Source organism: Colius striatus, chromosome 2 (assembly GCF_028858725.1).
Source record: "Colius striatus isolate bColStr4 chromosome 2, bColStr4.1.hap1, whole genome shotgun sequence".
In the NCBI taxonomy this organism is placed as follows: Eukaryota; Metazoa; Chordata; class Aves; order Coliiformes; family Coliidae; genus Colius; species Colius striatus.
Genome location: NC_084760.1, coordinates 21186785 through 21211344, shown reverse-complemented (window position 1 = coordinate 21211344; position 24560 = coordinate 21186785). Strand labels below are relative to the sequence as shown.

The 24560-nt window shown below is 41.0% G+C and overlaps 1 protein-coding gene across 17 annotated transcripts in view; it reads right to left on the bottom strand.

Annotated features, from left to right (window-relative positions):
• The window catches only part of DST (dystonin), a 308980-nt gene that overhangs the window by 263119 nt on the left and 21301 nt on the right, over positions 1-24560 (bottom strand). For 9 of the 17 annotated variants that reach the window (XM_061989537.1, XM_061989540.1, XM_061989538.1 and 6 more), the window contains exons 1-2: positions 11312-11439; positions 10960-11167 (exon numbers count right to left, since the gene is read on the bottom strand). In XM_061989537.1, the coding sequence (XP_061845521.1) occupies positions 10960-11167; positions 11312-11314 (211 nt within the window). In that variant the 5' untranslated portion in view covers positions 11315-11439. Of the gene's footprint in view, positions 1-9367; positions 9487-9977; positions 9993-10959; positions 11168-11311; positions 11440-24560 lie in introns of those variants that run through there. The other 8 variants (XM_061989542.1, XM_061989549.1, XM_061989555.1 and 5 more) reach the window with 3 other exon arrangements.

The following is a 24560-nucleotide window of genomic DNA, read 5'->3' as shown; positions in this document are numbered from 1 at the left end:
TCTCATCCTGAAGAGCAATGCTCATATGCCCTGATGTCAACTACAGTATTGAAACCAAAAGCAAAAGAAATACAATAATTTCAAAGAGAAGTGACCATGTCAGTATCTGTCCCCCAGGCACTCTTCTCTGGCACTTTCACTGCAAAGGATTAAACTCTACACTTGAAATGCTCTCACAGTAGGAAACCAGCACGTCAGTACATGACCCGAGCCTCAAATCCCAGTCAGGCTTTATCCCAGCTCTAGGAGCTCAAGTTCAAAACAGGAACCAGCACATGGGCACATAGCCTGAGAAATCTCATTCTGAACACATACATTTTTTCACATTTGATTATTATAAAGAAAAAACCAAATATTTCTCTACAGGTTCAACTACAGTTCAGGAAGTGAAGCCTGTGCTGCTTTTCAGGACCAGAGCTAGTGGTCCCTGGTTGCTCCCCACTTCAGCGGCAGGCAGGAGGAGATTGGAATCAAGGCCTCTTCCTTTTCTACCACAACTGTGAAGAGACAAATCTGGGGAGGATGTGGGATTCATTCCTCTGCAAAGCAGGTACCGGGGGTGTGCAAGTGGGTCCCACAAGAAGTCCCTCAAAGCAAGATGATCTTCTGTCTGCATTTTGTAGGTGAAAGTTCACCAGGAATTCAACCAAAATTTAAGTCAAAAGTGATGGAGAAAAGAAGAAAGGCGAACCAGGGGCAGCGTAACAGAAGTCACGCTGGATTTCCCAGATGCTAGGGATAAAGTCTTATTTTTAAACAAGATGGGTTTTTTTTCCACCATGACTTGAGGTCTTTCTTACTGTGAAGACAGAAAAGAGCATATAACTTTCAATGAAGTAGTATGTCCTGAAGAAGACAAATGACAGAAAATCAGAGGTGTGCAGACACGAAGTGTGTTAGTTGGGGAAACACAAAAAAAAAATCCCCAACATTCAGCACTAACTTTATAAAGTCATACATCTGAATCTCCAACAGACCATTTGCAATGTTGGTCACAGAAACTACAAAAATCTAAATTCACAATACATTTCATACTTAAAGAAGATCCCCTACCTTCTACTGTTATTTAATCAAACCCTTACATTTGGTATTGAATTGCAAACCACTACAGACACAGATAATCTCAAAGTGTAAACTTCATTCTTCAAATTCTCTTGAGTATTATCGGGATCCAAAACCAAAAAATGCTTCAGTATGACAGTAAAAATATCAAGGCGTAAACATGTCTTGTTTCTAGAACACTAACGTAATCTTAGCAAATTAGTTTTTAACATAGATTATGAATGCTGGATGCTCCAAACTAGACCGGTGGGTACTCAGTGCAACCATAAACCCACTTTGAAGGGCATGTTGGACTGATTCAGTACAATATATGATCTGAAAGAAATATATATCTGTGAGAAAGCAAAAATAAATGTACAGCTTAAGTAGAGCCATATAATGCTTACATTAATCATTTTTATTTCATTTTATACAGTTCACAACAGAAACAAGCAGAAAACCAGGATTTGGGTTGATATTCTCAGAGGTAGGCTAGATCTGGCCTCACAAGAAGTATATGGACTTTATTAACAAGAGCTCTATTTTTAAAAATCGAAATAGAACAATGAAAAAGATCCTGTTGAGCACGGCAAAATTATAAGGTAATTTCATCAAGGGACCTAATCAACTTTGGCTTTCTTCCTGTAGCTCATCTGTGTCTGTTCTTCTCTCCTTTAAAGAGATACCAAGCCAAATGCTGCTAACTCTAGCATAAACTGGATGTCAAGAAAAAATATTTGCAAAGTAAAACAAAAACCTACCCAAAAATCTCAACAAATGTTCTTCGGCAATTGTTTTGTTAAAATTTTAAGGGAGAGAACAGAAGTCATAAAGCTCAATAAAAATGTTTGCTCTGTAATACAAAGAAAATTTCAGTATGTTTTAAATATATGTCCTTTTTAATTCTGAAATCGGCTTTCTAAAATTTATGTTGAGCTTTCTCCAGAGATTTCATATTTAAAACTTTCAAAAATTGAGTTTTAAATGCAGAGCTAATCTGTAATATATGGTACTACAATATGGTTTCCAGAATCAGGTTATGATCTGAACAATGTATAGTCACTGAGAAAGAATTTCCAAGGTACAAACAGCACTGAAGCACCTCATTTCTAACAAAAGTCATTAGGTCTAGCAATCAAAATGCTATGTGTGCTTTTGAAAAGGTTCTCCCCTGAAACCAGAGCTACCTTAGCAACAATACCTTATTCTCAGAAGTTATATTCAACTAAATAGTAGTGGCTTCTCCAGACAACTGCAAGCTGCTTCCTAGTTTCTAGGATGTAAAGTAAACCCTCTATCTCCAGATTAAAAATTTATCTAAAGGCAAAGTAATTTAAAGCATTAAATATTTATAAACATCAATAGCTAAGTTCCTGACTCCTGCCAAAATTAACTCAAGTTCTGTTTGACTAAAAACCACACCTTTACAAGTGCCATTCCTCTCTCAAAAAAGCTCTTTAGCTAGAGCTGCTCAAGATGCTTTATCACCATCATTACTGTAAATGTCTGTTCAAACGACCACACACGTTTTCTAATGCTGTTTCTACAGTGCCTAAAAGGCCTTGTCACATGAGGAACACTCAGACTGTAACCTGATCAGGCAGAAGGAAAGTCTCCAAGCAGGATGACAGGATATCTATTTCAGTGTCCAGCAAGAGACATCCTGAGACTTGTCTGTTCACCTGTTGTCTCATCTGTAAATTACCTGAAATGTGCCTCTGAAAGATATATATAGGGTCAGACTTTTACCCCTTTTCTGAACTAAAACATATACACTTCTCTCTAATCCTAGTATGGAAGAGCTCTACTAATTTTAGATCAAGTGGTGCAAAGTGTCATAGCTGTCAGATAGCTGGATACCTGAATCTCAGGCCAAACTAATTTAGTTTTCTAACACTATTAGGCTATGAACCTCACTTAATTGCAAATCTGTATTTACATACATTGTAGAACACATTATTAAATATTGTAATTTCACATACAAACTATGAAACTGAACAATGAAAATATTTTTAAGAGCAAACCAAGTTCAAAAGGGCCATGTGGCTATAATCAAGAGCAGATTTTGGCCTATGCTACTGAAAAGCCCATCAGAGGCCTAATCCTCCTTGTCTTACAGAAATAGTCACACTAATTGTGTAATTGCAATGTGCAGAATTTAACTCTCAACATATTTGTCTGGCATCTTTACAGATTTATTTGCAGTTATTGTCAGTTTGTTTAAAAAGTATGAAATCCAAAAAGTTGATAGATTACATGAAACAATGTATTCATTAGGTATAACACAATTAAATCTCGAAACACACTGACCTGACTTTAATGCAGCTACAGTCAAATTCAAGTGCCCTAAAGGATCACTGATTTCAGCAGGAGCACGCCTTATTATAGGCTAAGCTATTATTTGGGCCACAATCTTGGGAAGAGGCTGGTGGGGGTGGATTTCTGAAGCTAGTGTATTCCCACAAAAGCACCGGAGTCTGCCTACACAGATCAAATTGTAAGATTTGGCCACTAACATGCCCTTCAGTAGCTGACCCTCAGACTGAGTGTCTTTGTAAGCATTGTTTCACCTGTTTGAAAGCTGGTTTGACAGAAAGCATGCAGTACAAGAATACTTTCACCCACTACAGAAAATCGAGGCTTTGTTAAATTAGACAGCTTTAATGATGTTTTACATGAAAAATTTCAGGCACGCAGCAATAAGCTGCATTCATATTTGACATTTACAGAACTTTATTCTTTTAAGCCTGAACTTACAGAATACTTGCACTTAATTTCAAACATGTGAATAAACTCATTTTTATTTTACACAGCACTTAATTTCAAGTACATGTTGAAGTTCCAGCAAAATGGTGGAATAAATTCCTCAAATAAGGCACGTTTTAAACAGCATAAAGGAAAAAAAAAAAAGAATGTGCTATCTGGTTTGGGCAAACTACCACTAGAGACTAGCAAACTAGATCACAGCAAACAATTATAAACCCTTCAACCAAAAGAATATAAACTAAGTCAAAACAAACTTTTTAATATAACGATGACCAACGTTTGTTCCACTTCCCTGTCCCCCCTATATTTCACCAGCTTCTGATTTTGGCCATAAAAACGGAATTACGGAATATTTTCGTGAGCTCTATTTAAAAGATGTTGCTGACTGCAAGGGAACTGGGAAGTACCGGAAAAGCAATGATAAAGACCTTTCATCTCTGCTCCAATTCACATACCAAAGGTATCTGAACCGATGGCCAAATTCTGCCTGCCTTAAGTCATCCAAATAGGTATCTTCAAAGCCATGGAGGCACAACTGCAGTTTATGTATACCATCAAACTAAGCTTCAAAAACTCCTGCCCAAACCTTGAGGCTTTCATACAGACAAAACCTTGCTGAATTGGCTAACATTTAGGTTTTCATTATTTTATTCCAACAAAATTAAGACCTCTTCAACTTAGCTCAAGTGAAGTGCTCAAGCATCTCAAATCAGCAAGATCTGTTTCATATTTAGGATGAAATGCCCTAAAAAAAAAAAAAAAAAAAAAAAAAAAAATCTCCTTTCCAAGCAATTTGAAAGTCAGAACCTTCAGCTTAAGGAAGAAGGAAAGCTGAAACAGTAAGTCTGCAGGTTTTACATTATTACAAGGCCCAAGGAGTACATTAATTTTGTCTGACTTCACATAGCACAAATGCCATTATGTTTCTATCCCTAATTGAAAGCACTTCGTCAGCTAAATTTCTCCATTCCCAGAAGGCTAACCTGCTGTAGGAAACACGTGAGGAACAGGAGAAATGACAGTGTCATCATACTGACGACTTGCACAGCAGCAAAGGAAGGATTAGGTGACGTGCAGCTGGATAATCCACACACCCCCTCCACCACTCAGGAAAAAAAATTCCTTTTCTATTTGAACAAAGAAGTGATCAATTCCAAAGCCAGATATTATCAGCAACTGAAAAGAGGTGGAGGAAAACCACTCAAGGTGGAAATCTCTTATACACCCTACAAAACTAACACCTATATGCCACCAGTTTTTGTTACACCACAGCAGAATATAAATTAAAAGCATCCGATCAACTAATCACTCCAGTATTTCTGAGTTCAAAATCAGAAGCCCTGAAGCAGGAGTTCTAATTAGTTCTCATCCAAGAAGAGCCCAGATTAGCAAAATTTCAGGCCCCTATGTTCAAAGCACAAATAAGGCAATCCAGAAATCCAGAGATTTCAGAGTCAGAAGCATCTGCAACTGCCTCTCCTGTCTTCGCTCTATGAAATAATCTCTGAATAAGGATATCTGTGTACTAAGTCTGATACCAAATGCATTTAGAAGCGTACAAATTCCCAAAATGCAGCAGCAGCTTTATTTATATATTCAAAAACTGTACCTATACAAAGTTAGCACAGCTTTACTTGATGCTGCTCTCAATCATTAGAACAAACTCCCTTTACCTCTGAACCCTATGCGAACAACAAAATGCATCAGATGACCTGCTAGCTGCTCTCCTCCATCTCTAGCATCTTTGTTCTCAGAATATAGAAACAGAACTGTTTGCTGTGCTTCAGTTGAATATGTAGTATTACAGATCTTTACCAAGCAAGAAAGAAATGTTACTAACAAAACAGAATGTAACAAAGTTTAAACAACCCAACACCATTTTTGCTGTCCCCAGTCCCAGACTTGCCTCTCCTTCCTACAGATACACAGGCTATAGAGTGAGCTCAAAGTATCTCAAGGAAGCTGCAGTCATCCAATCCAAAGAAAACATTTACGTGATACCTTTCCATCAATGAGAACAATTCAGTCAAGTCTCAGAAATGAAAGGCTGTTATTTTTTATCAGCAGTCATGTCAATCTGAATTTTCAAATAGAACTGTCTCCTCAGAGCAAAAATCTACAGCATTAAAAGGCCTACATGGGCCAAAGAACCCTATATGATTGCAACAGTGTTTTTAATTACTGTGATCTATTCAATATTTAACTCTTAGAATTAGATCTATTTCAGAGGTAGAAACAGTGCAGTCATTATAAGACATGCCCATTTCAATAATGATGTCAAAGGCTGGCAATTTTGTTACATAATTGCTCAAAATCTCACAGGAAAAAAAGGTTTACATTGATATTTAAAGAAATGTTTACTACCTGAACTGAAAATACAAAAAGTTTTACATGAAATGAACTACACAATTTCAGAGTGATCACATATGTAAGTCTTGATTCTTGGTGTATTACTGAAGATTTCTATTACAGTAAATCTAATGAACGTGCTGCAGTTACAGCTTAAAATGGTGATCTCCAAATATTTAATACTAAAATAATGTTGGTATTGAACAGTATACCTACATCATCTGATAAAGCCCTATTTCAAAAATCGAATGCATATTAAATACTAAAAGATATTTTCTTATTTATCAAGAAGGCTGCAGCTAATAATAACTTCGTTAATTTTTGTTCTCAAGGCAATGGTAAGATACAAAATTAGTCTTGCTGCTTTGTAGGTTAAGTTCTTTACAACCTCCTAGAAAAGTCAAATATAGTTTTTGAAATCAAGTTGAATTGTTAGTTACATTAACACATACTAAGGTATACTTGTACAACTTGTCATCCTTCCATTCAGTCACAAAATTTGAAACAGGTAAAACGTTTCAGATAAAATGTACTAGACACTTCATTGCAACTACCACAATAAAGGCTTTGCCTCTGAATTCCTAGAGGTGCTGCTAACAAGCATTTTTTCCTGAATAAGTAGCTTGATTCAATATGATTTCCAAATCATTTGAGATAAAATTACTTTTTTTCCCTCCTCCATCAAAATGCTTTAGAAATATTGCCAATTAATTACTATATGAATCAAGAAAAAAAAAATACAACAGCTGGCAACTGAGCTGACCAGGAATCAGAAAATGACACACTCTTCTCCCACAGCAAACAGCTCTTCCGTGCCATCTCGGATTTAGCAAACAGTTGTCTAATTATTTACTGTCATAGTCAGACACGGTCAACAGGCAGAATTTGGAAACATACAAATAAAGCAACAAGGTAGTTGATACTGCACAGTCTTCAAGATCCATGGCCTACTTTGGCTGCAGAAATGGATAAAAACTAAAATTTCACTTTTTAGCATTCAAAAAGGACTGCTTTTTCTCTTCCTGAACAAAACTGCCTGAACATCTTAATGATGCAGCATCATACGATCCCAAGCCTTCCAAGATAGGCAATGAATTTTGTACAGCTGACTCTGCTAGTTACAGTACTCAACAGCTGGGGCATAGATAATCTGGCACCCTGATAATGCCTTAGATGAATATGGGAGCATTCTGCAGCTTGTAAAAAGCAAAAAAAAAAAAAAACCCACAACTAATAGGATTAACATTATGGATTGGAGCTTGTCTTAATAATATAAAGTCAACACGGTTTGCATTTGATTAAGAAAATTACTAAAGGCAGTGTTTACAAAACTGAGAAATCCAGAGAAATGGCACTCCCTCTTCAAAGCCTATATTGTAGCAATTCTTTTCTGATTAGATCAGCTCCCATAGCAAGTCATCAGAACAACAATCGCTGTAGTGAAGTCATAGCACTGGGACTCAGATGGGAAATCGTGACCAGCTTGGAAACACATTTTAAAAAATAATGTGTTTTCCAGGTTTACAATATATCTTAATTAAAACAAGTCTGATTCTTCACCTTTGCTCCCTATGGCTGAATAAAATATATCTCAAGCAGCAAACCACAGCATATCAATATACTGAATACAATATTAAGAACTATACCAAAAGAAACTGGATCCTTCTGAATAATGTCAGGATTTGGCTGTCACTGAAAATAGCATACAAACCGACCTAATGTCACCCCTATACTCCCAAATTATGTTTCATTTCTAATAGAGATATGACTTAGATTTTGGACTCTCTTTCCCAGGTTATTAAGCAGGAAAACAAACTGTATCTTATCAAACCTGATTCCAGCACCAAATCAAAGGTAATCTAATGCAGAAGAACATTAATGCTTTGGATTAGAACCAGAACAGGAAAGCAAGCTTTCTCAATGCTTTATTTACAATGTAAACAATCTACTCACTTGAAAATTTTGCATAAAATACAGTTCAGCTACATATAAAGCAGTTGATGACTCCAAAATATAGGAGCATTTTGAACAAAGGTGTGCTTCTGAAGATAATCCACTACAAATCTTAGTTATTTCTCAACTAAATGCATTAATGCCGTTCTGGACAGAAAGAGTGTACATGCTCCATAGCTGCATTGCCACAATGGGCAACAGACACAAAGGAGTCATTAGTCAATACCATTAATGACACACGAAATTAAGAGTGATACAGGTATAAAGTACAGTCAGACCTGCCAAGCTCTCATGTCAAAATAACCATCTGTAGAGGATTTATTTTCACAAACATTACCACTAAGAACCTGGGTTAAATAAAAATCAACTATGGATATCTTCAAATCAAGCTATCTTAAAACATGCCACTCCCATCAGTAGGAAGCCTTTGACTAAAACCTTTAGAACTGACTGGAAACACACAGCTGAAAAATTTTAGATGTAAAAGCTAACCTATCTCTTACCCAAACATTACAAAAGGACTCAGCACTGAAAATGTCAGCATATGCTGGGATATGCTGTAAAAACTATTTCTGGGACGAAGATTCCATCTGAAGAGTTAACTCTATCCCTTTTTTACTTGAAATAAGATCAGACCTGTAACACTTTTGATATTTTCAGATTTAGTACTAGCGAATATACTAAAAAGACATATAATGAATCATGTCTCTCAAACCATCTCTTCCATCTCTATTAATTCAAGAAAGCAACGTAATTTACATTTCTAGCAATACAAATTTAGACGCAACCATCTTTATTATGGACAAATCCCCTTTCCTGTATTTTTCTGTGTTCGATGAAAAAACTCAGGAGCTATGCAAACTACCGTCATTCTCTGTCCGATGACAAAAAACCAAAATCGAAGGGTCAAAATAAACCGAAGCTTTAAATACAAACGCGCGTCAATACGTAAATCAGCGCGCCTGTATCTCACTTGAAAAAGACACTTTGAAAGACCGGAGAGTGCCTTTTGCCCACCGTTGAGGGATAAACGGTATTTTCGTTTGCCGCAGCAGCCGCCGGCGCCCGTCCCGCAGACGGCCCCCACGCAAGGGCTCGGGGCCACCGGCCGTCGGCAGCGCGGACGGGCGCACCTGGTGCCCACCGCGGCCCAGCCAGCGCCCCCCGCAGCCTCCCGCACCGTCAGCCGCCACGCCCCGCGGGGCAGACGGCGGCCCTGGCGGGTGCGGTGGCCCCGCCGCGGCCACAGCGGTCCTACCTTTGTATCTCTCCAAGACATCTTCGTAGGCTTGTAGGTATTCCTGCTCCTCGGCGTAGAAGTAGGCGCCGGGGGAGAGGTATCCAGCCATGGCCGGAGGCTAGCCCTGCCCGCTCCCCTGCGCGGCGCCGGGCAGCCAGAAGCCTCGGGGACGGCAACAGAGACAACCCAAGGGCCAGCGGGAGGGACGGCGGGGGGGCGGGCTCTGTCAGCCGGGCCGAGGAAACGCCCCCGCCGGCCGCTCGGGTTTCGGTAGCCGCCCCTCGGAGCGCGGAGGAGGACGGCCCCAGCGCGGCGGTGTCTGCTGCCTCCCCACCGCAGCCCTGCGGCTCGAGCCGCATCTCGAAGCGCCGCCTGCGAGCCCAGCTGCTTCTGCCGCCGCGGCTCGGGCTCCGACCTGCCTCTTGTCCACCTCCCGGGGCGAGGAGCCCATGAGGGCATCACCACCCTGCGGCGCTGGAAGACTGCAGTACGGCGGACACGGCCGAGCCCCGCGGGCAGCCTTCCGCTGCTGACAACCAGCTGGTGCGGAACCCCCACTACCTCAGCGGTGGGGCAAGGCAGGTGCGGCCCTAGCCCCGGCCCCGCCGCAGGTGTCACCGCCACTCACCCGCCCCCGGCCGCGTCCCTCCGGCGCCTGCGCTCTGCAGGCCGCCACCGCCTCCCAGCCCTGACCCCACCGCCAGGCCCGCCCCCGGCCGGTTCCCCCTACTCGGCCCGCCGCACCATGCACCCTGTCCTCGGGGGCCGGCGGCGAGTTGCGCAGGTGGCCGGGCCGGGCCGGCTGCATCCGCACATTACCGCCCCCCCACCCCCGCCCCTTGGCTGCATTTAGCGGCTGGCGAGAGCTCGGCGCTGCAGAGCACTCTCTGCCACCGCGTTATCCGCCCTCCTCGATAGCGCCGTTATGATGCCTTATCCTGGGAAATGGTGTCCCGGGAGAAGACCCACAGAAATAGACACACAAAAGGGCGGGGGGGGTAGACAGCGGCGTCCTCGGCGAGCACTACGGACCGCCGCGTCTTCTTGAGATTCATTTACAGGCGGTTTCCAGCGTTCGCCGGGGAGAAGCAGACCTCCGCCCTATTTTCGACATCACTTGCAGCCGGGCCGCAGTCTAGCGTACGCCCGCGTCTCTGGCGCACCGGGCCGGCCCAAAAGTCCCCCGAGCGCAGCCCCAGGCCCGCACGGACACAGAGCGGCGCCTGCCCCGCATCCCGCGGAGCAGCACCCGCCGCCTCCGCCGCGGCCTCCCCCAACGCCGCGGGCGGCCCAGCACCGCTCTCCCGCGAAGGCGGGGAGCCCCTTCGGCCTCACTTCAGAAACGCCGGCACTTCAGACAAGGCTAACGCCGCAGCGGTGGCCCGCACGTCGCTAATGCGTTCTCGCATGAAAGTTTAATGGGCGCACCTGCGACTATCTCCCTCGGTTCCCTTTCCCACACGCATCATTTCGCCCAGCCGCAAAACGCGCCCAATGAGCTTAGTCACTCCCCGGAGGAGGAAAAGGGGGGCGCCTTGGGAAAAACGAGGGACGGGGGTCCCTCTGCCCCCCGCGCACCCTCTCCCCGTCAGACCCCGGCCGCGCCTTACCGGCGATGCGCAGCACGGCCCTCTCGGCGGGGTCAAGCACGGAGCCGCCCTGGATCTTCCGCTTGGACCGCTCATGTTTGGGTAGGTTCCAGGGCAGCGTGTCCCCCGGCGCCGGCGACACCGTCCCCGACCTCTGGCTGAAGTCCTCCTCGTCGGAGAAATCGGCGGAGGACGACATGGAGCATCGGTAGGACGCGTTGCCGGAGCTCTGCACGGGGAGACAGACAAGGAGGGTGCGTGGGGAGCTGCTCGGGACGTGGGGCCGCCGGTAGCACCGGGGAGAACCCGCCCCGCGTGCCGTGGAAAAGCATCGCCCTGGAAAGGGAGGGGAGAGGAGAGGGATGCTGCTCACCATTGCCGTGAATTGGGGGGGGTAAGAAGAGGGGTGTCTGTGCGGACCGCCGAGAGCGATCCTCAAAAAAAAGGCCAGTGGGAATGCATTTGGAGGGATGTACGGAGAGCGCCGTGGCCTGCAGCTGGGCAACCAGCTCCCGAATGAGCCTCCCACTTCCCCAACAATAAACCCAGCATCAACAACAACCGAAAAAAAAAAAACCTTCCGGGCTACAAAATCGGTAGCGTTTGGCTCCCCCGCCAGGGCGAGGGGAAGATTTGCCGTCACTGAGCTGCTGTTCAAACCCTTCTTGTACAACTGTCTGTCTCTTGGAAGACCCACGCCCGCACCAGCCCACGCCGGGCGGCCGGCTCTTTGTCATCTTCTGCCCCACGTTCCCCAGGGCAGCCCTGCACGGCCGGAGGGAAAGGAGGGAGGTTGGAGGGCATATGATTTCTCTGAGCAGCCCCTTTTGGTAGCGGAGCACAACAGGCGGCTTTCAGTCACACATTGTCACACAGCTTCGGCAAACAAACGGCTGACCCCGGTTTACAGACCGTATGCACGTTCAGGCTTCCCAGAAAAAGAGTGCTTCCAGAAATGTAAATAAGCACTGATGCAGTGCAGGGATAGGGCTGCTGCCATTTCTAGCATCCCTGTTGCAGATGAAGAGGGAAACAGAGATGTCAGGATGGTAACAATTCAATACCATGTTGAGAATTTCGGATGCAACATCATAAACACAGGTGACCAGGACACGACAGCTGCTGCTTCTCCTCTGCATTTTCTGATTGGAGAGACTTGTGGTTTCTCCAAGGCACTCAGCTAGAAAATGATGGGTCTGATTTGTGATTTCATGCGGGAGCTACTGTGACAGATTTTCAAAAGTGTAACCTGATGCTGGTCCAGGTATGAAGTGAATTTTTAGGGGGCTTGCTATTGTCAGCTTGGAGAAGTGCAGTACACTTTGTTATGCAGAGACAGCCCTTGTTCAGCCCATCTAGATTCCATTTTTTTTTTATTCTAAACCAGCTATTACTTTAGGCTTGTCTGTAACCGTTTTTCTTTTTTTTTTGAGGGGCTTAAAATGCACCTTTACAGTAGAAATTTGTATTGTGGCTGAGATCTGGTAATGTTTATTGTTGCTGTCTGAAAGTTCTTACTTTCATTTCTCTGTTGGAGTAGACAAGTGAATCGCTATATTTACATGGGGGAGTATTTTACCCACTTTAAAACTCAAAACCTGTGTAATCCAGAATTACAATCTGATGCAGCCTTTGCTAGGAATAAAACTGACAATGACACAATTAAATAATCTACTAAACAAGAGGAGATCTTTTACTAGTGGTTGCTCCTCCTGACGTCCTTCACTTCTATCCCAATCCTCTTTTATCCTACAGTACTTTATGGCGAAGTTCAAAAAGGGGAGAGAGGGAGGGAATGAAAACATAATACCAATTAACTGAATTCATGTTTGCTGTATTGTAATGTGGACAGAGCAAGAGGTAAACGTGGAAAAACATGAGATGTCTGATCCCAGCTCTGATTGCCTTTGTAATTAGTTCTAGGGCTGGCAATATTTTGCTTCCAGCTTAGAAATAAGCTAAAATTCTCTATAGGATCTCATAAAGCAGGACAGTCACATACAGGAGGCTTCCTGATGGGAGCTGGAAGCACACAGCTTGCTGAAGAGCACTTTACTGTACCAGGTGGGGCTAATGAGGCCCCTGATGTACTTAGTAGGGGATTAAGTTTCTTGTGGCTCGTCCTTAACTCCAGATTTCACCATATAAGAGAAAGTGTTCCCTTTAATCCCAGCTCTGAACATCCTGCTTCAGGACTGTCTTTTCTATTCGCTGCTCAGAAGCCTTCAGTATCTTTGGATCGCACAGACCCATGGAGACAGATTTTGTTTTTCAATTTGTTTACCTTCTTCACTTCTAGTTCATAATATGAAAATAGAAAGGGCTCAGACACACAGTGTTGTGAGATAGGTTGATAGTATTTATGTAGCGGCTTGGAACGTGCCAGGACAAAGTACACTAGCAGTTGTAATTGAAGCTTTGAAGAACAATCTCTCAGCTCTCAGGTTTATCTCTGAAAGTATGCTATAGTTTTTATACAGTAGGATTTCCTTTTCTCAAGAGGCCTATTAATAGTCTGTTCTTATTTTTTATAATAACTCCTTCTATACTTCCTCCTTCCCTTGGAAACTTTTGAGTGATCATTCTAAATACACCATTGAACTTATTCTCCATACTCCATTGAGATGTCAGTTTTAGGGGAAAGGAGACTGTCCTTCTGGTCAGCTGTGCTGTGATACTGGAAGATAAGCTATATGAGAAGCCCCTACTCCTGTATTTTTGAGAAATCAAACTGAATGGGCAATGGTAGAGCAATCTTTGGCTCGATGGTATTATGACTAGCTATCCTCTTTTAAATTGTTCTTCTACCTTACTTAATGTACACATTAACAAAACCCATCTTAGCTTACTATCTCTGTCTTGCCCCTCAGTTCAAGAAGGACAGGTTGCTGCTGGAGAGAGTTCAGTGCAGGGCCACCCAGATGATTAAGGCAGTGGAGCATCTTCCTTATGAGGAAGGGCTGAGGGAGCTGGGGGTCTTTAGCTTGGAGAAGAAGAGACTGAGGGGTGACCTCATTCATATTTACAAATACATAAAGGGTGAGTGTCAGGAGGATGGAGCCAGGCTGTTCTCAATGGTGGCCAATGGTAGGAGAAGGGGCAATGGGCATAAACTGGAACATAAGAGGTTCCAAAGAAATACAAGGAAGAATTTCTTCACTGTGAAGGCGATGGAGCACTGGGACAAGCTGCCCAGATGGGTTGTGGAGTCTCCTTCTCTGGGGACATTCAAAACTCACCTTGACGAGTTCCTGTGTGACCTACCCTAGGTGGCCCTGCTCTGGCAGGGGGATGGAATTGGATTAGATGATCTTTTGAGGTCCCTTCCAACCCCTAAGATTCTGTGATCTCTTCAGGAATCATCCCATTTTCAGAACAAGGTAGGAAGCTCAGAAAGAAGTTTTCCATAATAGCAACATCTAAGAAATTAATATCTGAAAAATGCCAACTTCCAACTTGATTACAGTCCACTTTTTTCTTCAGCATGGAGACACTCCTAAGCAGTGTATACAGAGCTCCTGAACACATACGTATTTTCAAGACTCTCAACTTTGCTATTCATAAGACGTTTATAGGGAACTGAACAACTGTTTTGCTTGAGTAAATTAATAGCTTTGATAAAAAGTCTACTGTTCTCCTTTTACACAGCTACTGTTCGCAACACGCTTACTGTTCATCCCACTGGATTGTTTGTTTCTAGCAAACCCATTTTGCATGCCATAGCTGTAAGTGCCAAATAAGCATTCCCTGATTACAGCAAGATATTAACCAGTTTAAAACATAGAAAATAATGCAGAACATCTGTACTATTCTGCAAAGGGTTCCTGGCCAAGTAGGACAGCATATGAAAAAACCACAGTTATATACTGTCAAAAGCAAAATATTTAAGGTGCTTCTGTTGTTTTTCTGTAAAGCACATTGCTACATGCAAGTAAAAACATAGCTGTTAATAAATCACAACACTTTTTTTTGGTTACATGAATGAATTGTCTTTTATATCCACTAAAATATTGATCAGACACATTTTTACTTAGCCTACTCTGGGACTTAGCAAGGGTCGGGGCTTGACCCTTATTCTGTGCCTCCAATTGTATATTCCTTCTGCTTGTTAACCTACAGACTTATCTGTAGCCTCTGTTGTTGATCAGCAGGAGCTGTTGTATTTGCATAGCAGTTATGCATATAACAGCTCATGCCCTGAAGCCTGTTGGCCCTAGATAACCAAATCTAAGCAGGGTTTGTCTGTGTTTAATGTACAGAATGAAACTTAATGCATCGTTTCACCTTCAGTTACCGCAGGGGGGTGCAAACTGCACAGGGAGGACTCACTGCATCTCGGGAGCCACGGTGCTCAGGACATGCATTTGGGAGAAAACTAATTTCTGCCAGTATCTCTGGCTATCTCTGTAATCAGATGATTTGCAGCAGCCGCCTGAGAATCAGGCTTGTTGCAGAGCTATAAAAGCAAGACGTTTTCCAGTAATGGGGATGATTTCAAGTAAGTGTTCAGTATACTTCTTGTAAGGGAGATTTTGCCAAGTATCAAGGCATGATTTCCTTTAAGGAGGAAAAGAGGACTGTTTGCTATAGGTGAGACACTGCAGAACATCAGCCAGAAACTAGGTGGAAGACAGCATCACTGGAAAACAATATAAGGTAACACACAACACCATCTATCAGATAAACCACCCCTAAATAAGATTTGATGCCCTCAAGAGCACCAGTGGGTTTTGCACAGTCATTCCTTAAGGCAGAAGCATTAGCAAAGGTCAGGTTTTAAACTCGGTGGGTCATGCAATCCAGCTGGTGAAAGTTGCCAAGAGGTTGATACTGAATTATTTTCATATTGCAAAAGTTCCCTAAATGTATGACACAACAAAGATTGTGCTGGCCAACTGAATTCTAATCAAATAGCTTGTACTTTCACATGTTATCTTTAAAAAGATTTTCTACTGCAGTAGAAACCTTCCTGTTTTTTGGAAGCTGTTGGAAAGTACAGGTCACCATTGACTGAAGTCTATTTTTTTTATTTAGCTCTGAGTTGTGTATATTTCACTTGTACTAAACTATCTCAGAATTCCTGGAATACTTTTTTTTCCTTTCATTCTGTTAATTGTAGCCAATGCGTAAATGTGAATATAAATTGTAGGCAATCATGGTTTTACTGAGTGTTTCAACAAAATTCCTCATAATTTAGAATATCAGTTGAACGTAATAGGCTATTTTTGTCCTTTAACACCTCAGATTTAATGATATTTAAAGCAGATCAACTTTTAAAGTAAAGCAACTTAATAAATTTAAGACAAAATCTAGGGCAACTGAATGTTCCCATTAGTAAATCTTTACCACTTTAACCTGATTAGATGATCATGCAATGCAGAATACAAAACATCCAATGTATGTAATCAGGCTATTCGAGTCCCTTGGGACTGCATGTTGTCAGAAATGACCAAAATTCAAAACAGGCGCACAAATGAAAGTATAAACAAGGACAATGTAAAACCAACTATGCTAAAGTTGGAAAATAATCCACCATTTTCTCTGGTTCTGTGCCAGTCCTTTAAGAGCACATCTGTTGTAGGCGCCTGGAAGATCTCGGGCTGTAACGTGAGAGGTGGAGAGTACAGATGTTATGTATACAAACATAACTACAGAGTTTCTGGGCTTGTATTTAATGTTTTAAAGCAATAAGCAGAAAGCTGAAAGGCAAATACACTACATCTGAAGCTCCTGAGCATCAAGTATCTGACTCTATGTTATAAACTACCTTTGCAAATAGCTAGGCTTTTTGGACATCAAGGAAAACTACTGCTTTGTAGAGAGAATTTACATTCTCCCATTCTGAAGGTAGGAGAAGATGGAGATAACATGCATTTTCGGACTGTGAATTTGTATTTATAAAAGGAAATTCTGATGCTTTCATGGGCTTTCCAAAGGAGATAGGATCTTTTGTGGATGCAATCTCTACCTTACAAAGGTGCTTTTCATGAAAATAAATAGGTTATTTGAGGACATGAAATTAAAAATGGATGAAGGGCTAGTTCCATGTACATGCTCGGACATTGCAGTATAGTTTTGTAACATTAAGCTATGTTGACTGGATACTTACACATCTAAATACGATGTGGTGCAAAACTGAGATTTTGGTTGGAACTAAGTAGTCAGAAGAACCTAGTCACCCAGGATGATGCAGCAACTCATTCTTTAGAAACATAAGAAAACCCCAGACCTTCTCCTGAAGTTGGTCCTCAGTCATCCTTTCATAACAGCAGACAGCATTAGTTTCTTTTGAACCATAAGAGAAGTGAAGAAGTTGCCTTTTCCTTATTGTTTTAAGAAGTTTCAACCCTCCTGATTGTGGAAGTGGTACAGGCTTAAAAAAAAAAAAAAAGTTAAAGATTTCTTGGTGTGGAGTGAGAAAGAAGAAGGGGGACTGTAGTGCTCTGTGTTGGAGCCGCAAAGCTCTCTGGGGAAAAGGAAGTAACGGGTTCTGATCCCTGCTCTGATGACAGCTTACACATTCTGCTTTAGGAGTAATTGGTTTAAATACTGAAGCAGACATGCAACAGAGGCAACAGAACAGCTTGTGTACCAATTCTGCAGAGATATGCCAAATTTCAAGTACTTATTGGTCTGAAATGATACTATCTTCTAGTGGCTAAAAAAGAAATCCATGAATATTACACTACAAGAAGTAGAGTTTCTGTTTTCATTTACTTCGGTTATTGGTAACCTCTTTCAGGAGCAAAAAGTTTAAAGAGTCTCAACCTTGGTAACTGTTAATTGTGAAACGAGCTCAGGGATCAGATACTGACAAGATAATCTCCACAGATCTCAGCAACTTCCATCAAGGAAGAGAGCCATTGTAAGAGAAAAATAAATTATGTTGCTGTGCATGGAAAACCTGCTTGCTGGGTTTTGATTTTACATATGAATATGTTGAAAAGCAAGGCATACTTCATTCAGGTAATTAAGACCTGTATATAAGCAGGGCCAAATAACATTCAGCCTAACCTAGCCATGTTGCGCCAAAGCCATCAGTTCTCCTGAAAGCTTAGTAAAATTATGGTAACAAACATGTGGTTTCTCTCAGAATATCACTTGAAAATTAGTCATATCATCAACATGACAGCCCTGTGACATATTTAATCCATTCCTTTATTCCTCACCTATTTCCTCTAGTTTTTCAATATGAATTGCAGGATTTGATCTTGAAATAGCTTATCTAAATTATAGAAGCCAACAGAAAAGTATTGAGGGTATTTCAAATGCAAAGATAATATTTTGTGCTTTCAGTATCTGGCAAACAACAGCATGTGAAATAGGTATTTTAGTTGAGTTTTATGCTAAAACCATCAGCAAGATGTAAGTGCTACTTCCATTATAATTATCTTGTTTAAAAATTAATGTTTGATATATATTAATAAATAAAATGGAGGGATTTCATGGTCTCAAAACTGCAAATTATTTCTGTAAAAGAAATGCATATACCCTAAAAGACTGCTGTATATACCTGTTGCAAAAAAGACTTCACATTACCTAGAAATAAATTTTGTCTTAATTTTTCATTGCAGCTATCTTGCATCCATTCGGATCTCCTTAGTCTGCCAGACACAAAAGAGAATGATGTGACAGAACAACTAAGGTTTGAGGAGGGTACACAGAGGTGTGTTTACTACACCATGTAAGAAAGGAAGAGTCTGGAATAAGACATCATCTAGCTTCAAATAATTTTCCTCAGCCTTTTAAACTTCTCATTGTAGATTGTGCTCTATATATATATGTTTCCATAGCAAACCAGATTACTCCTAACATTAAAGGTAGATCACAGTATAAAAATGCCCTGGACAATAAAGAGAAAATTAAAGTTATAAGTAGTTTTTGGATCTCTGATGGGCACAGATTGTTTTCAAGAAAAATAGAAAAAAAAAACCCCAGGAAGACTTAGAAGAATTTTTTAAGTGATATAATGAAATTCTAAAACAGTTGTATTGATATCCTGCTTTTATTAACAGCTGTTAACAGTCCTGACTAAGAAGTCTCCCTCCTTACGGAATTAAACATTCATTTGTTCTTTTCAAACTGATTCAATGCCATGTTTTAAAACAAAGTTTCAGGACTTGATTCAGCAATCAATCAATAAAATACAGGTTCTTACAACTGTACAACACTAGTAATACTCTGTTATCAGATGGTTTCATCTTGTAAAATCTATTTTAAGTTGCTTTATCTTACATTTAGTTGAAAATACTCCTGCCTGAGCTTGTATTTTCTTGACTGAGAAGCCTGAGACCAAGATGATGAAAGTATCCAGTAGTTATCTGTCAACACTAAAAGAAAAAAATCCCAGTGTTCTCTTTTGAGAAGACTCCAGGCTTTGGGATGGATACTTCAAATATTAATATCCTTTAAGCTATATGCAGGCCTTTTGCCATCCTTAAAAATCTGTCTACATTTGTCAGTGGTAAGTCTTTGAGATATAGATATCATCTGCTATCTCTGGCGTCAGGGAATATAAAGTAAAGCTTCTAAAGTTTGGGTTTGATCTCACTGCTCAGAAGAGAAAGTTGCTTCAGAACCTATTGTTCTCTTAATTACAAGTAGTCTTCTTCTAGGTGCCACCTGAATCTTATTCATGGTCTTTTGATTTTTGGGAAAACAATGTTAATTTCCATAAATACCTTTTTTGCTTCCCTGTACATTCATAGCCTGCATTGTACCTTCTCTCAAGCCTTCTTGTTTTTGCTGAACAAGTCAGCTTCTTTTAATCTCACCTCATCTGCTAGTCCTTCTTTGAAAAGTTAAATCATCTGATTTAACTATTTCTAGGGCCCAGAATTTTTTTTATTTTTATTTTTAACAAGGCCATGTTTTAATTTATCAACTAAAATCTCTTCAGATTGGCACCCACTAAACAAAGCCTCTGAAGACTCTCTGGGGTCTTACAACTGCCAGACCAATACCCTACCACTCCAGACCAACCAACCAAATTCCACCCTGGCAGCTCTTACCTCTGCTTTCAGGACACCTATAATCCCTGACGAGGAGCTGAGCAGGATCCTTCCAGCTCGGAGATATGGAGGCAGAACTAATCTTTCCATCTAATAATACCTGCTGTGATGTGGGCTGATGGCAGTGCAGGCAAGAAGCACGGAGAGCCAGGGAGGGCAGGCACAAGACCTGACAGGCAGGAGACCATTTCTTTTATGGTCTCTGTGACTCACTCAGCCATGCTTAGCCAGCAAGAGGAAGAAGCCGTAGGATCTGAATGTAGAGAGGACAAACACCGGAACTGGCGCACCGGAGGAAAGGGCTGGAGAAATGCACTGGGACTGACAGCCTGGGACAAACACAGAGACCTGCAGAGTCTGGGAGCTGCGGCTGAAAAGCACTGGAGGGAGCAACAGACACATAAAGACTAAAAGAGGAATGAACCTGCAAGGTAACGGCAGAGACTAGTAACCATTAATGCTGGAGAGAAAAGATCAGGAGAGAGCTAAGGATTTAACATGCTGTGATAAAACTGGTGTTGCCTCAGCAAAAGGCTTGGAACAAGGAGAGTAGAAACTGTATGTGAAAAGGAGGTCTCTGAGAAAAGAGACAAGGAGAGTACACACAGAGTATGCAACCAGAGGGCACAGAAAGACACAGAAATAAAATAGACTGGTTGAATGAGGGCCTCAGAGAAACAAGATGATTGAGTGGGAGGGGCCGTGCAAGGGGTGTGACATGAAGGAGCAATATAAGGGCTGACAAAATCACGAGGAGAAGGGTTGAGTGCTGCAGAGGAGTGAGGACTGGGCAGTGAGGAGGGAGACTAGTGGGGTAGAGACAGGTCCAGAACAGGCTTGAGGAGATAGGGCGGAAGGAGCCACATCTGGGAAGAATGAGCACAAGAAAGCACATGTCCCTGAGGAGCCTGATAGAAAATGGAAATTTCAGCCAACTTTGGCCATTGGCAAATATCTAAGAGTTCTTCTGGAAAAAACTACCTCTTCCCCCCGGTTACCAATTTGTATGGAGGAATACAAATATCATCTGTTTCTTCCTGAAAGCCAATAACAGGATTTTCTGTGTTCAGTTGTCAAGACCTGCAGATGAGTCACATGATGAAGCTTTGATTTCAAATGTACTTTTTTTTTTTTGTAGGAAATTAAACACAAAGTTCTTGTTAAAATACTCTTCTTAAAGGTTGCAAAGTCAAGCACTAAAATGTTACCAAGTCCCAGAGTCAAGCTTCACCATGCCAGCTTAGATCAGCCTTGTTATTTGTACTTCATCACACAGCCATAGTGATGTGATCATATAATCGTAGATCCCCAATGTCTTGCTCTTAGTGCAAATTATGGCAATAACTCATTCCATAAATAGTTGTTCAACATTTTGTTTTGTCATCCTCTGTTCAATGGGCAGCCCCAGAACTTAACACATTTCATGCTACTCAAATGCTGTTGTGAAGAAGAAATTATTATTTTACAGACTGTTTTGTGATGCTCCTCACTACAGTGGTATCTGACTGCTTCACAAATACTAATGATGTTTCCCATTACACAGGATGCAAACTGAAACCAGGAGGTGTGTTTTGTTGTGTAGGTCAAATTGAGATACCAGGGATCTGATTTTTTTAAGTTCTTAGAAGCAGGTATCAGCAATACTTATCCACAGCACACACAGAGTTCAGTAGTGAATGGCGGTTTGAGAACTTTTATAAACCCAACTACATGTTTTGAGTCAGGCACTTAGAAAATAGGAGACAAAAATGTTTTAAGCCAGTTGTTCAGCATGCTCACAGTGACCTTGTGCCCACCCTTCAATCTCCAAGGCAGCACTTCTTGCTTTTAAAGACATCAGAGATCCTCTCTTCCTGCAATCCTCTGTTATATTCATTTAAATGCTTTACAAATTCTGCAGCAGAACCCCTACACATTAGAGTCATCTTAAGAGCACTCCCATCCTACAATGAATACAGGGTACATCCTGTGAAACATATGCCATCATACAATTAAAGTCTGTATGACAATGCAGATGCATAATCAAATGAATTAAAGCTGTACATGTAACTTTAATTTCAGGGCTTCCTAATGTTTGAATACTTGGCTTTGTCAAACTATTAAGATAATATCTATGTGTAGTGTTATATATAAATACAAAGGGATAACGGAGTCCCTTGCTATATAAAGATGTACTGTTTATGTGCCACTGTAGGATGTTACGCAATACAACTCTCAGGAGTGACTCCAGTGGCAATGAAGGAAAAGGAAACATCTGCATTTACTGTTTGATTAATATGCATCTGTGAGATAATTCGTGGTCAGTTTAAGTTGTGCCAAACACCATCATCATAATAAAATCAGAGCTGATTTATGGTTATTTACTATTTATGGTCATTTAGATAAAAAGGGGTTTTTTTCTACAATTCAGACTACTAACACATTTTAGCAGCTTAGGTTTATAATGGAGGACACTGGGATTTTAAAAGGAAAATTTCTGAACAGTTAAAAATGTAATTTCTCAGGCTACACTGCATACATGAAGTATAATTTTATCAATGAACACAAAATCCCAGTTAATAGAAATCATAGTAAAATAGCAGTGGAAAAAAATATTGGGCATTTCTCAAGACAGAGTTTTACAGCTCTGTTTCTTTGATGCAACAGTTGAAGAATATTTTATCTCAATCACTTTCAATTTAGTAGCAAGTTAGCTTCCGCTCCACGGACAAAGGATTCACTTTGACCCTTTTCCAACACTTTAGATCAAAGATCCAGGTTGGTTTAAGCTCTCATCCCATTTTCAGTAAATAAGCATTTGCCCTGGGAATGATAATTGATACAGACAAAATAAAAACTGAATGGAATCAGCTTACCTATCAAGACAAAACCTGCTATATTAGAGGGCTTTGTCCACAGATGTAGAATGATTTGAAAATGTGTATAGAAAAATAACATAGTTGTTATCCTATTTTCAACCACACAGGTTTAAACTTATGTAATTACACTCAAAATAAGCATGATCTGCCACCACAAGGGACCATTCAAATGATGTTAACTCTCTGAGTTAACTCTCTGAGTAATAGCTAACAGTGAAGTCAGTTAAGGTGCTCTAAATGAGGATTTCTACTGCTATGCTTATTTCTGTGTATTTTTACTTACATGTGTCAATAATTATTAACACTATCACAATTAACTGTTTCTTTTGCACTATGCTTAATAGCTGTAACTCAGAAGACAATTCAGTCATAATTTTAGATCTCAGATCTAATGCCTAACACGTTACCACTGTGTTTCAACAGAAAGTAGTTTTGAAGTTGAAAAGACATCGCCTCTCTTGCCTAGTGAAACTCATGGCAATATACTTTTAAGAAATCCTTTAAAAAATCTAAGCTGCCTAGGAGCTGGGCAAAAGTAGTGGAACAAACAGGCAACTGCTACAGAGCAATAGATGAGCTGCAGGGTGGAGAGGTAAAAGCAGCCAAGAGGAAATCAGGAGCAGGCAGCAAGGGAGGAGGCCACAGGAGTTAGCAGAACAGCAGGAAAATGAAGTCTTTGAGCAAACCTGTTTCTGAAGAATTTATCAGTGAGAAGTTATTTGCTATGAGAAAAGCAATAAAACACAACAGTCCAAGAATGAGACATCAACAGCCTCTTGGTAAGCATGTGCATGTTTAGAAAGAGAAGAGATACCTTTGCAGTCAACCTAATGACCACTGAAATATTTCACTTAATGTCAAAGATGACTGGATTCAGCATTTATTTACTGAATTTGCAAAGATCCTACACACCTAAAATAGCTTCCTTGAGGTATTTTTAAAAAATGTTTAAGATCTTTAAATCTTGTTAAAAACTTTACAAATCAATCAGGTGTTCTCAGGTGCGTCTGAATATCTGCATCAATATCCTTTATCTGCATCAATATCCTTTAGACCTTAAAGCCAAAAATGCAGTCCTTGTTCCTCTTTTTATATTCATTCACATGCTCCCTGTATTTCTTAATTGTGGCTATGCTTAAGTTATCCTGGGAGATGATGAGCATGTGTGTGATGTGTGTTTGCACATGTACATGCAGAGTCTGGTAGCTCACAGCTTTGTCATACATTTTGAGAATATTAATAGAGTGTTAATAAAAGTGCTGAAGGTGAAAGACAATATGAAAACGTTTTGCCCTATTTCCTTCTAAATGTGATGCAAGCAGTTGTCTCCAGAAGAATCAAGCTATGAATGTAATCTGTAGATTAAATATCTAATAATTGGAATTAACCAAGCCTTGTGCAGGGTAATGAGTAATTTTTATATGTCATCTGTATTGGGTCATCCAGTATCACTTAAAGTGTGTCATGGTATTGGAAATCTAGTAAATAACAACAGAATAAGACTAAATGGAAAATAACAAAATGGCAATTATTAATGAGACATATTAAAGACTCCTAAAGAGCCCTGTAATAGAACTTTATCCAAATGAAAAATCTCAAGTAAGGTAAGTGTTGACTAATACCCAGACTTCTTCCATAAATGATTTGGTACCAGATGTTTAAAAAGAACCCAGGTATGTTTCTTACAGAATACTGGTTTTCTCATAACTTTTAAGGCTTAAGCACTGTCCGGGTTTGGGCTGAAACAGAAGTA